Consider the following 12,499-nt stretch of genomic DNA (forward strand, 5'->3'; position numbering starts at 1 on the left):
TCCAGTTTCCAGTAACTTTCTTCATGTCAATAGTTTGAAACCCCTGTATTTTATTTCTGTGAACCTCCCCCGTGCAGAGAAGACCACATTTCAGTGCACAGATAATTCATTAATGCCTGCTTGTTTATACAGTAGATCATAATTACCAGGAAGCCTGGGTGATCAGCAATATGTTAAATGTACACAGTATGTTAAATGTTTCGGTGTTTTCCCCATTACTCTCTCACTCCAGCATTTTCTTTCTCTTCTCTTCAGTGTAGCTCTAGCAATTCCACTGCACTTGTGTTACCCCAGAGCTGCCCCAGAAAACAATTCTGCTGTATTGTGCACAATTCAGGAACCAATCACTTAGAGTAAGGAAAAAAAATAAGAGAGGCTGGTTCTCTTATGCAGAGACTAAGGCAGAAATTACTCTTACAAACAATGCTTTATGCTCCAGTTTTATCCCTGACACTAATATTTTCTTCAAAAGCGTGATATATAAAAATAAATATTTATTCCATGTGTGTGCACTCACAATGTATTCAGAAAGATTCTAAAGTCTTGGTGGAGAAAAACTGTATCTGTAGGACTGCATTTTCAGAAGACACAAAATAGCTTGAGTATTAATTATTTTTCATTTGAAGTTTAAGACAGGATTCTGTCAGGGTGCTGAACTCTTTTCTCACATAGATGCATCATGATATCAAAGACAGACTGTACTGTGCATGTGAATTTCTGCAGGAGGTAGGTACCTGATCAGCCTTGAGGACCACATCTAACTGCCTAAAAGTAACTGAAAACTCCTAATGAATAGTACTTTCCTCCACCTGTGCTATAAGTCACATGACATTCAGGAGCAGAAATGAGAAGGAACACATAAATTCAGAGAGTAACATAAGCAAATCATCCACATCATCCAGAAGTTGCTGAATTGCTCAATTCAGTTATCTGCCAGTTTTCTCCATCTTCATGTCAATCCCCTACAAAAAACCCCAACCAAACAAAAAACAAACCAAACAAACCCCAAACCAAACCCAACCCAAAAAAAAAAACCCCAAAAGAACAAAGGCAACAACACCCTCCCCCAAACACCCACAAAAAAAAATCCCCCAAACTCCACCTGATTTCCACATGAAAAAAATCCTGTGCTGCTGACTCTGACTTCTCAGCAGGAAGTCCAGACAGTAACAACTTACTCAATGAAATCAGACAATAAGTTAATACCAGTGCTTCACCTTTCATTGGCCACTGTCCCTGGAAAACCTCCCAACGTGCACAGGCTCAGTGAAGAGGTAACAGAAATGGAAAACTGGATGTTTGTGGAAAAAGCACAAATAGATATTAAATGCTCTTAAGATTTTTCACGTGCCTGAACTCTTAGAACTGCCTACACTAGCAGACTTTTGATGAGCAGGGAACAGCTGAAGCCCTCATTGTTTCCTGCACAGAACACTACATGTAATAAAACTGCCAAAATCAAGTATTTTGTGAGATCTTAAATGGATTAGACTAGAAATTAGAAGCTGTAGAAGTCAGAGGCTGCAGCTTCCCAGAAAGAATAGAAAACAGTTACATAACAGGAAAAGGAAGACATGAGCTCCTCTGCAGCAGAGGGAAAATTTACATCAATTTGCTTAGGTTTAATTCATCTCACAGTGCACATACGGAATGAGTCACCCAAGGGTTAAATGGTAAAGGTCTTTACAGTGAAATGATGGATTGTGGCCTGAGAGGGTAACAGTAAGGCATAGCCACACTGCCATTCTACTAACAAAATCTGAAATTTAAATGCATGATTGGAAAATGTGCTTTTGCTAGTGCTTTTTCTTAACACTCAGACAAATTAGATACCTGAAGCACTCTTAGATTCATAAAGGAATAACGCGGATTGGGCTAAGGAAGTTGGAGCTATTACTTTTTTTTTTTTTTTTTTTCCAGTTTGCTACAGTAGTTCCAAACTGCTTGGCAATGAAATGTGATAGAAGACTATGCTTAAGTATCCTCTGTCTTTGTCTGCAGAGTCCAACCAGGTGAGGGCCACTGCTCTGGCTTTGCAGTGTTTGGTTCAATGCAATGGTCTTCTCTCAGCTCAGACCCATGTTCACCATCTGCTGCTGATTCTTGGTCTTTGCAGGCTGCAGGTGGAATCTGTACAGCAGACATGATATCTCTTTTGTAGGCATTTATTTCCTCTTCAGCAACAGAATGTGGTTGGCTTGAATTATTAGATCTTTCAGATAAGCCAATATAGTCATGGTCAAAAACTACTGCACTTTGTAGAATATAATGATTGTCTGTAAAAAGAAAGTAGCCATTAGTTCAGATCCCTGAAGCCGTACTTAAAAATGTTAGTGAGGTGCTAACTTACTTTTCAAAACAATTTCCAAAAGAGGACAAGAATGTTTGAGTGACAGCAGACTGATAATGTGAATTTCCCAATTTCACTGAGCATCAAATGTTTGGCATCTCATTACATCCACAAAATAATCCTTGTGATCATCCACATTTATAACTTTCCTTAGCTAAGTCAATGACTAGCTTGATGTCTGTCATAGTCACCTGTTGAACTAACAGCTTGAATAAATGGGGATGCTTTCATTTTGTGTGTGCACACGGATAAATGTGGTTTCTTCATGCTCGTGCTGGCAAATCTTAGTGCAACGCACAACACGCTTTCTTAAACTGTAAAAAGTTTAAAAAGTAAGTAAAGTAGGTAAGTAAAAAAAAAAACCAAAAAAACAAAAAAAAAACCCAAAAAAACCACCAACAACAACACAAACAAACAAACAAAATAAACCACCAAAAACCAACAAAGCCCCAAAAATCTATCCCAGCCAAGACCAAGACAGTCACTTCCTGAAAATGGGAATTCTACATTTACGCATTGCTGCAGTATTCAGCAGTAAACATATTAGGCTCTAATACTACGAAGACCACTACTTTCATCTCTTTATACAATTCACCAAATTATTTGACACAATTTACCAAGTTACTGTAATAGCTGTTTGTTATCTACATGTTTGATATGATTCCTCCTCCCCCATCAGCAATTTAATGAGGAACCAGAAGGCACAGGGTGATTGTCTGAAACAGGCCTCATGATGTGACATGAAATCAGTATCTTGGTTACAAAATCTAACTGATGACTGACACAAATATTTCGGCTCATTCCATGAAATTCCAGAACTAGTTTCAGCTTTGCAAATCTCTCAGCTTTAAGAGATGATGGAAAAATTACCATCTCAATGTAGTATATATATGGGCAAGAACCAAAACTTGATCACATGTGCCAGTAGTGTGGCAGTTGTTCTGCTCTTCAAGAACTCCAAAGTAAAAAGCAGCTTGTTCTGTGACAGAAGTTTTTGGTACACCAAGTATTTAATTTTTTTAAAAGTACCTTTGGTGACTCAAAGACAGTATGAGCAGAAAAGAAAACAGCTGCCACTATTTAATTTGCAAAAGGGTACACTGAGTATGTAAGACCAAGGGCAGAAGTTGGTTATCCAAATCTCTGGAAATTTCTAGCCATCCTACCACAGAGCATGCCAATTTTATTTGCTCTGGTAAGAGAAACACTGACTTCATTTATAGGACAATTTAAAATAAACTATTCCAAAATCAGTTCTCTGATAGAGTCTTCCTATTTTAAGGCCTTAGAAGACACCCTGATGTTGTAAAAAAGAAAAAATTTCCATTGCACAAGCAAAATTAATGTGAATCCTGCCTATACCAAATCAGAAACACAGTCAGAAAATGCTCCTTGAAAACAGTTCAGCCTGCTTCTACTTCTATTAGCCAGCATGAATAGAGCCAAGCCAGTGATGAGGAGCAACTTTAATAGAAGCTATTTTTAAAAAGACTTTGAACATTATTCATGAGCTCTGTTCCCTGCTCTGCATAGTTTGATGTCACTCACTATTCTCCTAACTGAAAAGTACAGCCATTACATTATTGTTTCCTAATATAACTCCCACTGGTGACTGAATGACACTTTTTCATTCTAGTAAGCTAACATCACAACAAAGATGCCAAAAAAAAAAAAAAATCAAAAAACTTTTTTTTACATATATAAAAATACAAACTTAAAAAAAATTATACAAACTTAAAAAAATGATATACACCTTTTTCACTGGACCCTCTTATATATGGCTTGAGGTGAGACATCTTGATGGGTCTTTTAAGCCTGGATCCTGTGGAATCTCTTAATATTGCACAGCCATTTTCTGTGATGTAATCTATGATACAAGGACCAATCCATTCCGACTGGAAACGACCATCTTTCCACCAGTTTTTTCTTTGCCTGAGGACTTCATGACCAACTTTAAGTTGAAGGGTATTTAATTGTTTTGGCTTCCTTTTGACTGTGATTTTGGTTCTGATTTTTTGTTCATCTGCAGTTCTTTTATCTGCCTACAGAAAGATACATGTATATCACTTGGTTTTTTTTCCCAAAAGTAATCATGCAATTTTGTAGCATTGGTTAACAGTGCTTAAGCATGACATTGAGTGGTTTTGGATGTGTGTAGTTCGTAATTATGTGGGACTAACAAGTAATGAAGAAATTGCTCTCATCTTCATAAATCACCAGTCCATAGGCAGTAGGTCTCAATTTCTCTATTCTGCCCTCTAAGTCAGACATAGTAAACTTCTTACAATAGATCTCTTTTAGGGTTACTCCTTCCAAATACATACAAGATGTGTTACACTGAAATTAAGGGATCCCAGGGGGAAGAAAACAAACTAAAAACCACCACTCAAACCCCCACATTATTTTAGAAGGTTAGCTATACTTTATGCCTCAGACCTTTTCATCTTTATCTTCAGTCTTCCTACGAGTAAAATTCAAATACATAACATTTACCTTACCATCTGAGGTTTTTTCTTCTTCCAGTGCTTCACTGAGTTTTTTAGTTGCTTCAAATATTTTGGCAAAACTACTGTATTCTCCTTGCACACATATATTCATGGGCTCAACAACACGTGGATTACGGTTGAACATTTGGAAATATGGGGTGTTTTGATCTGGCTCCTATTTATATGGAGATCAAAAGCAAGCAAATTTAGCACACAGCTTTGCAGATACTTTGCACGACTTCAGTCAAAAGAAGAAGAACCTTCACATACCAGATTTGTCAAATTGAAAGCATAGGCTATAGCAGACAAATGTTCATCCCAATCATTTGGATGGTCTATGCAATACTTGTTAAGGAAAGTTTTGATTGTCTGGGATATTCTTTCATTTACATCATCTCTCTGAGGATAAGACAATACAATTTGTTTCATTCCAAACAGTGCAAATAGTTCTTCATTTATCTTCAAGAGAAGAAGAACAGAGTTAGTGAACATTTCACCTGTTCAGTATCCAATTTCAAGTAAAAAACCCTCACTTTTCTACCCCTTTTGCTGATATGATGATGACTGGGAAAAATCTTGCATATATATTGGCACAAAACACACCAGGACTGTGAATGAGAGCTAAAGCAGTAAGTAGGGCTTTTAGGAGCCAGTCATTGATGGATCCTAACCACATTTTTGCCACTTAACTCAATCTCTCATTACCTCCATATCACAGTCTGATGACATCATCATCTCTGAGAGGAACAAAGTGTGATAAGTCCTTCCTAATCACTATAAGCCAATGTCAAAAATACCCTCAGCTATTGCTATACTGGGCAATATGAATGAATCATATACAGCAGACTGCAGTGCACAAATTTATGCCAGTTCAGGTGAGTGACAAAACATGCACTATGACTGCCAGGAAATAATTTTACTTTGTCCTTTTTACAAATAATAAAGCCCTGGAAAACACTGCATAGCATTACAATTGCAAATAATTGGTTTGACATTCTTTGTATGTGCTAACTTCTTTACTTTCTCAATTAAAGAAAATACTAAAGTCTTTCTAAAAAAAAAATCTAAAATTCAAATCTAATAGAAGGGAAAATGTATTCCTTTTTTGATTTTTTGAGGGAAAAAACAACAACAAGAAAGAGATTAACCAGCCATGTAAATTAATTACCTGATAAACAAGCTCCTTCCCTTGATCTATAGGCATCTTTTGAGGTGGCCCATATAAGAAAAACACATTTATGATTGCCTTAGCAATTTCAGCTGCTGAAGTGTCCTGCAGTGGCAAGATAACAGTCCATCTTGTAAACAAATCTGTCATAATTATGATGAATTTGTGACTTCTGTTGGTAACACTGAAAGGTCCCATTAGCTCTATAGTGACTGCTGTCCATGGGTCCTCTGCTTTGATCGGGTGTGTTTGGGGCACTCTGGTGGCTGTGCTCTTTGCTGCCTGGCAATGCTGGCAAGCATACACCTAGAGAATACATCAGGGAAGATGTTACCAATGAAAAGTGACAGTGAGATGACGTCAACCATCAGAATCATAGATCTTCACTATTTCTCTGTAAATCAGGTCAGACCAGGCAATGCAAGACAAACTTATCACCCTTCTTAAATTTTTTTTGCCCTTAGACTTTTTCAGAAATGGCATAAAAACAAAATAAAACTGAACAATACTGAGAGCCAGGAGAGGGACATGTAAAAGAACTCATAGCTGAATTCCCTCTGTTCTGAAAGCACTGTGCTCTTTCAAGTCCACAGTACAAATTTTATAATCCATTACTATCTGTAAATAATAAAGGGAGTAGGAAGCAACTGGGAGTGAAAGGAAGTCCTAATTATTCCCTTTTTGGCTCATCTATGTATGCTGTGGCTGAAAAAAACTGGCAGTGTACATAATCTTCCATGCATAACAACCTTATCTACAGGACAGAGCACCTTTGTCCAATCTAAATTGGAAGGGAAGATTAATTGAAGGGAAAGATTAATTCTCAGTTCATGTAAAAGTTGCACATGAACTCGAAGGACTCAGGTGATGCAGCAAGCTGATAGCAGCAGTAATTTGGCCTTAAAGTACATTTACATACAGTTTCCTGAAAGATCAAATCCTGCTCCTGTATCTACGGGTGAAGAAGGAACTTTCTCAAGCTTTGATGTGTCTAACTATGTCCTGAACACACCCGATTGTAAAGTAGAAACACTATTTTCATATTCTTATCTGCTGGCAGCTACTCTGGTCACACATCCTTGTGATGGCAGATTGCATGCTAACAAAGATATGTGAAAGACTTACATGAGAAATCTCTCTCAGGGACCAAATGTACCCTGCCTATCAAAGAGATTATGGCTCCCTACCACATCACAGTGGTGTGCAAGCCAGTAGTAAAGGGGTAAAAAGCAGCAAAAGAGTAAAAACAAACACCATGCATTGCCAAGAGGACCAGTGGCAGCATAACTGCACACTCACATTTCCTCCTCATGACACAGCCCGGGGACTGGCTGTACCAAAGTTCACAGGATTACCAAATGTTTCTAACAGACTACATAAAGTATCCTGTAGCTATGAGGCCATACCCACTGCTTGACATCATTTGTTACAGAGGTCCAGTAGTAATTAGACTCCACTAAAGTCAGCGTCCTTGATATACCATGATGAGTGCCAGCAGCATTTTTGTGGCAATTCTCGAGGACCTTTTTCTTCTCTTCATCTGAAACAATTACCAGGCGCATTTGTTTTCTGTCTTTTCCAACATAGAACAACTTGTTTTCTGAAAGAAGTACCAGCAAATTATAAGCAAGTGCTTTGTCTCCTGTGTAGTTTACTAAACTACTGAGCATAACTCAGAATAGAATGTATTACACTAAGTTCACTTTGGTGTAAACACAACTTTTTTTTGTTTACAAACATTTCAATTATGTCCAACAAGGAGCCATTAGTTCAGCCATGTTTATTACCTGGACACAAGGAGCTACAAGGGCAAGTCAGAATGCAAACAGCATTCCCACAGGAAGTGTGACTGAAACACAAACTAACACTGGGGCTGGCAAGGGGAGATCGGAGTGTTGAAACGGCTGTTTGTGTAGCTGTTGGGTGCCTGCCAGCAACTTGACACTGATAGATAGCCATAGATTTAACTCCTCCCTGCCTTCTCTCTACACAACACTGACAGTTTTGATGGGATTGAGACAGCACAGCAGACTACAAAGGTTTATAAAGGCTCATATATCTCCTAGGGCTGCAATAAAGTTGGGAAGGGCGTGGAGGCTCTCAGGTGACTGATGGCAAACTTGTCCTCGCACTTCTGCCCAGCCATCCCCCAGACTGGATGGAGCATTCCTTGTCCCTGGCTGCAGACCTATTTCCCTTTCTGTAGTCCTTTCAATTATGGATTGCAGTGACTACATATTTCTACAGTATATAAAATAAGGTTTGGTTTTTATATAGATAAATAAACCTGTCCTGGAATGGACTATAGCAGATTGAGCTTCCATTTCTACAAACATCCTGTTATATATTAACCAGGGATTTGCAGACCATTTGTCTCATAGAGAATGTTTATCAAAATCACAGAATGCTGTAGAGCAAGATCTCACTTTTTTTAATATTAGCAAATATTCATATTATAATATGATATTATTCATTTAGCAAATATTCACATTAATATCTATTGTTAGCGTAATTTGAGAGAAAAAATTTTACCCTTGAAAACAAATTTTTTGGCAGCTCTCCTGATTCCACTTCTTTCACTTGATAATGTTGTGGGATGATACTCCCCTGTTCGCCTGTAGTATGCAATCTGCTTCAGGTGGAGCCCACCACTTTTTCCACTACGAACCATTGCCAACCTGAACAAAATGCACAGAATTTATTAGATAAATTGTCAGAGAAGCACATCTTCACGTTTTTACTGATACCTTTTAGCTCAGAGGCATTCTGGTTATGTAGCCTCTAAGAAGACTACACACTGTCTACTACACACGTCCACCTTCAACTTTAGCAACAACGAACACTGCTTGAAACACTAATTGTGTTCTAAGCAGAGCCGGTTTTGTCAAACTGTATTTTAAAATTCCCACACAGTGAAACTTCTACTACACTCATTAAACAGGGAAAGGGAATGGTATCAGAGAGAAAGAAATTGTTCCTTTCATTCTTGAGTACCTCTCAAAATCAGTTTCGCTGGAGATTATCCAAAGATCCACCTTAGCTAAGAAAAATCTACATAGGCAAATAGGAAAAAAACAACTCCCCAGAGAGAGAAACAAATGGAATTTTTTTTTCATTAATCAATCAGAAAATTAGATTTTGAAATTTCAAACCAGACTCTCCATGCCAGGTAACAATTCGTTCCTTGACACAGGCTGACTTTGCTGATAACATCAATAAGTAATACTGTCATTAGTAAAACTGGCCACTGATATAGAACATTTTGGTTCAGAAGAATAGCATCAAAATAATTATGTCATAATGAAAAATAGAAATATTCACAGGCAGGATTATTGATGCAGTCTCTATGTGATTTGAGTGTTCAGCAGCATAGACAAAACAGCAGTTTTGTTCTGCTCTCATTGATGTATGCAGGAGCAGGATCAAGCTTGGGGTCTGCCATGTCATAATTTCATAGTGAATGCTGCTTATCCACAGTATTAAGTAAATTTCTTTATTATCCTTTATCTTCCTTATCTGCCACTGTTCCAGTGCCAGACTGTGACAATACATAGCCTGCTAAAAGGCGTAATTAGTTTGTCTGCCATATGTGCCAAGTGACTTGTAATTATGGGGAAGTGACAGTATCCAGTCACTCTGGAATGCACATCATCTCATAATGTGATGATGCCATTTGAAAACAAAATGTGTAAGATAAGATGTCTATTTTTCAATTCATAAATTCTCACCTACCTTTACTATGCTGGTTGTGGGAAGAACTTAAAGACGTTTAAAGAGTGATAATGCCTGCTTTCATTTAATCCTTTCCTCCCAGAAAATAAAATGATATATGTTATTTTTGGACTCTGCACCGTGAACTAAGCACTGCTGTTAGCAATGGCAAATGCATGCCAGGAACTTCCCATTCAAAATGTAACAAGAATTTTGTCTCACTGAATACATCTTATATAATTTTATACAACTTAGAGCTGGTTTTCAAAACAAGCCATATCTCTTATCATCCACCATTAGTGTTTTAAAGTGAGGTTTTCATACCTGAGGAAATAACACAGATGTACTTTCCAACACCACGATCTCACCTGTGAAGGAAGAAGGTGTTTCAGAACAGGGAAGGGAGAGGACTGTTCTGACACAGCAGTTTCCTGTAAATTTATGTCTGACAGCACATGCTAAACCCACCAAGCAGGTAAATTGGGTAACTAACGGCACAAAAGGAGGTGAGGCTACCACGAAGTAAAGTCACGTTTCTGTTGTTTCAAATAAGTCAACTAACTACCATTTCTCACAGTAAAAGAGCATTGGTGAAGGGCAATTAAAATATCCCATCTGCCAGGGGCACACATTCATGTTTTACTCAGGGGTTTCCTCAAGGCCAGTCCAGCATTTAAGCTACCTGAAGTCAAAACTAGCCCGGTATGAACTGTCATTTAGCCACAGGGATGATGGACTCTTTGGTCTTGACACAGACTTCCACATGTGGGAAGATCTTACAGAACAATCTTTATTTTTCCAGTACTTTTTAAAATTGCCCATTTTAACAGAATGAAGTTGCACAGCAACAAGATATTTCTAAGCAGGACCACAGCATACATTTCAGCTAAGCAGACACACTATCCACACTCCTGCAATGGCAGCTTCTGTTTTAAGAGCTTAGGTAAGCCAATCAAGAAATAATGTAGCACCAACACATATTAATTTAGTAGGATCCTGATCCAGTAAACTGTTAAGTGCTTAAATCTGCTAGATTGCTGCCTAATATGAGCTTTCTTCCTGTATATTTAGCTTTGGTGCCCTTACTAATCTTTTCCCCCAGTGCCTAGTTTTTCTTTGTTTGGCCTACTCCTAAAAAATGCCAAGCAAAACAGCCCTGAAAAGAACGATTTATAAAGTCATCTGCTTTTATTTATTCAGACAATTAATACGTTATGTCTCTCAATACTCATAGTGCATCTGGTAGTCTAAAAATCAAAGACACAAAATCAGCTATCCATTTTTTAGTACCTTTGAAGCTGGAAAAGTACACACTAGAAAGCATTTTAGCAAAGAGAATGAAACTTCCATATAACCAGAGGTCTTCTGGCTTCAGTGGCTTAGCTAAAACAGTCACACCTGCTACCACTCAGCTATTTCATCCTTTAATGCTCATTTTCCCCTACAAACAAACACAGTACTAACTGCAACTATTCCTTTAGTCCAGCTTTTTACCAATTCCCGTACCTCTGACTGCTGTTCTAAAAGAAACAGGAATTGCCTGCAGAGCACTGAATCACAATCACAGAATGGTTTGGGTTGGGACGGACTCCAAAGATCATCAACTTCCAAACTACTGCCATGGCCAGAGACACCTTCCACTAGACCAGGTTCCTCAGAAGCCCGAATCCACTTGGGCTCGAACACTTCCAGGAACTGGACAGACACAGTGTTTTCTGGGCAACATGTTCCAGTGCCTCATCATACTCTCAGTAAAGAAATTTTTCCTAACATCTGATCTAAACTTGCTCTCTTTCTTTGAATCCATTCCCCCTTGTTCTATCAGTATATGATCATCTAAGTGTCCCTCCAGCTCTCTTATAGGCTCTCTCCAGTACACAACTTCAAAACACAGCTTTTCAAAACCAGGTGCTTCCAAAAAAAAGTGTAAGTCAGACGGACAGATTCGCCTACATTCCACCCTGGTTCTGCAAGTGACAGAGGGCCGGGGCGGGTGCCTATGAGGCCGAGTGGCTAAGCACGCGAAGTCGCGTCTTGCCGCCCGCGGTAGCGTCAGCCGCCATCAACAACTCCCAGCAGCGATTCCTGTCGGGAAGGCGCCTCCGCATCCTCCCTCCCGCCCACGGCACTACACACCCCAGCGTACAGCGCGCCCGCGCAGGGCATGCCGGGAGCGGCGGTCGCCAGTGACCGTCCCCGGGCCTCGCACCCCGCGCGTGCAGGAAGCGACACCAACGCGACCTTTTTGTTCCCACCTCCGCCCCTCGCCGCCCTCTGGGCCCGGCGGGCACAGCCAGGCACGCACCTGCTCCGGCAGAGGTACCGACAAGGCCCGTCGCGGGTGCGACAATTTCCTGGCCGGACCCACCACAGCGACGGCCCCGGCGGCGCCCTGAGACTTTTGTGGCGCCCCCGGAAGTGGCAGGAGGGAGGGGAGGGGGCGGGGCAGCGGCGGCACCGCCTCCTGGGGGGACTGCGGGGCTGCCGCGGGCAGGTGAGGCGGGTGGTCTTTCCTTTCTTTGCTGCTTTTACTGCCTTCCCCTCCTACCAATCCTTCTCATCCTTCTTCCCATTCCTGGCGCGGCCGGGACGCAGGTGGGCATGGCGGGCTGAGGCGAGCGGGAGTTGCCGTGGGCGGCGGTGTCGCGGTGGGCGGGCAGAGCCCCGCAGCTCCCCCGCCCGTTCCCGGGCACGCCGAGGCTGCTGCGGCGGGCACGGCCCGTGTGCGCGGCCAGCGCTTTGTCTCTGCGTCCTTCTACTCTTGGACGCGGTTTCGCTGAAGCA

General features: G+C 40.4%; 2 protein-coding genes and 1 long non-coding RNA gene across 29 annotated transcripts in view; 2 read left to right on the top strand and 1 right to left on the bottom strand.

The window, feature by feature from the left end:
* Window positions 1-1,601: 1,601 nt before the first annotated feature.
* On the bottom strand, window positions 1,602-12,164 carry GIN1 (gypsy retrotransposon integrase 1). 11 transcript variants are annotated; one of them, XR_010745838.1, is made up of 10 exons: window positions 12,021-12,164; window positions 10,040-10,083; window positions 8,537-8,682; window positions 7,411-7,604; window positions 6,005-6,310; window positions 5,107-5,295; window positions 4,844-5,011; window positions 4,104-4,392; window positions 2,351-2,664; window positions 2,150-2,276 (listed from the first exon to the last, which is right to left on the bottom strand). XR_010745838.1 is itself a non-coding variant. In XM_066339342.1 (9 exons), exons 3-9 carry the CDS (start codon window positions 8,673-8,675, stop codon window positions 1,975-1,977), a joined length of 1,527 nt encoding a protein of 508 aa, XP_066195439.1. In that variant the 5' UTR covers window positions 8,676-8,682; window positions 10,040-10,083; window positions 12,021-12,164; the 3' UTR covers window positions 1,602-1,974. The 11 variants fall into 11 exon arrangements, 10 of the variants coding, with proteins under 10 accessions (XP_066195439.1, XP_066195440.1, XP_066195436.1 ...); XM_066339342.1 differs by lacking the exon at window positions 2,351-2,664 and having other exon boundaries at window positions 1,602-2,276; window positions 7,411-7,544; XM_066339343.1 differs by lacking the exon at window positions 2,351-2,664 and having other exon boundaries at window positions 1,602-2,276; window positions 5,107-5,235.
* Window positions 5,309-11,485, top strand: LOC136374138 (uncharacterized). The gene is made up of 2 exons (XR_010745839.1): window positions 5,309-5,711; window positions 10,471-11,485. It is a non-coding gene; the product is annotated as an uncharacterized lncRNA (long non-coding RNA).
* The window catches only part of PPIP5K2 (diphosphoinositol pentakisphosphate kinase 2), a 49,688-nt gene continuing 49,075 nt past the window's right edge, over window positions 11,887-12,499 (top strand). For 11 of the 17 annotated variants that reach the window (XR_010745836.1, XR_010745835.1, XR_010745837.1 and 8 more), the window contains exon 1: window positions 11,888-12,034. The gene's annotated coding sequence lies outside the window, so the exon portion shown is untranslated. Of the gene's footprint in view, window positions 12,035-12,181; window positions 12,210-12,240; window positions 12,311-12,499 lie in introns of those variants that run through there. The other 6 variants (XR_010745834.1, XM_066339328.1, XM_066339329.1 and 3 more) reach the window with 4 other exon arrangements.

Source organism: Sylvia atricapilla, chromosome Z (assembly GCF_009819655.1).
Source record: "Sylvia atricapilla isolate bSylAtr1 chromosome Z, bSylAtr1.pri, whole genome shotgun sequence".
In the NCBI taxonomy this organism is placed as follows: domain Eukaryota; kingdom Metazoa; phylum Chordata; class Aves; order Passeriformes; family Sylviidae; genus Sylvia; species Sylvia atricapilla.

Excerpts from the sequence above, each read along its gene's own strand:
- GIN1 (XM_066339339.1), bottom strand. The coding sequence starts at position 8,675 with ATGGTTCGTAGTGGAAAAAGTGGTGGGCTCCACCTGAAGCAGATTGCA. Across the intron at positions 5,296-6,004 it reads GGAAGGAGCTTGTTTATCAG|ATAAATGAAGAACTATTTGC; the intron begins GTAATTAATTTA and ends CTTCTCTTGAAG. Across the intron at positions 4,393-4,843 it reads AAAAAACCTCAGATGGTAAG|GCAGATAAAAGAACTGCAGA; the intron begins GTAAATGTTATG and ends ATCTTTCTGTAG.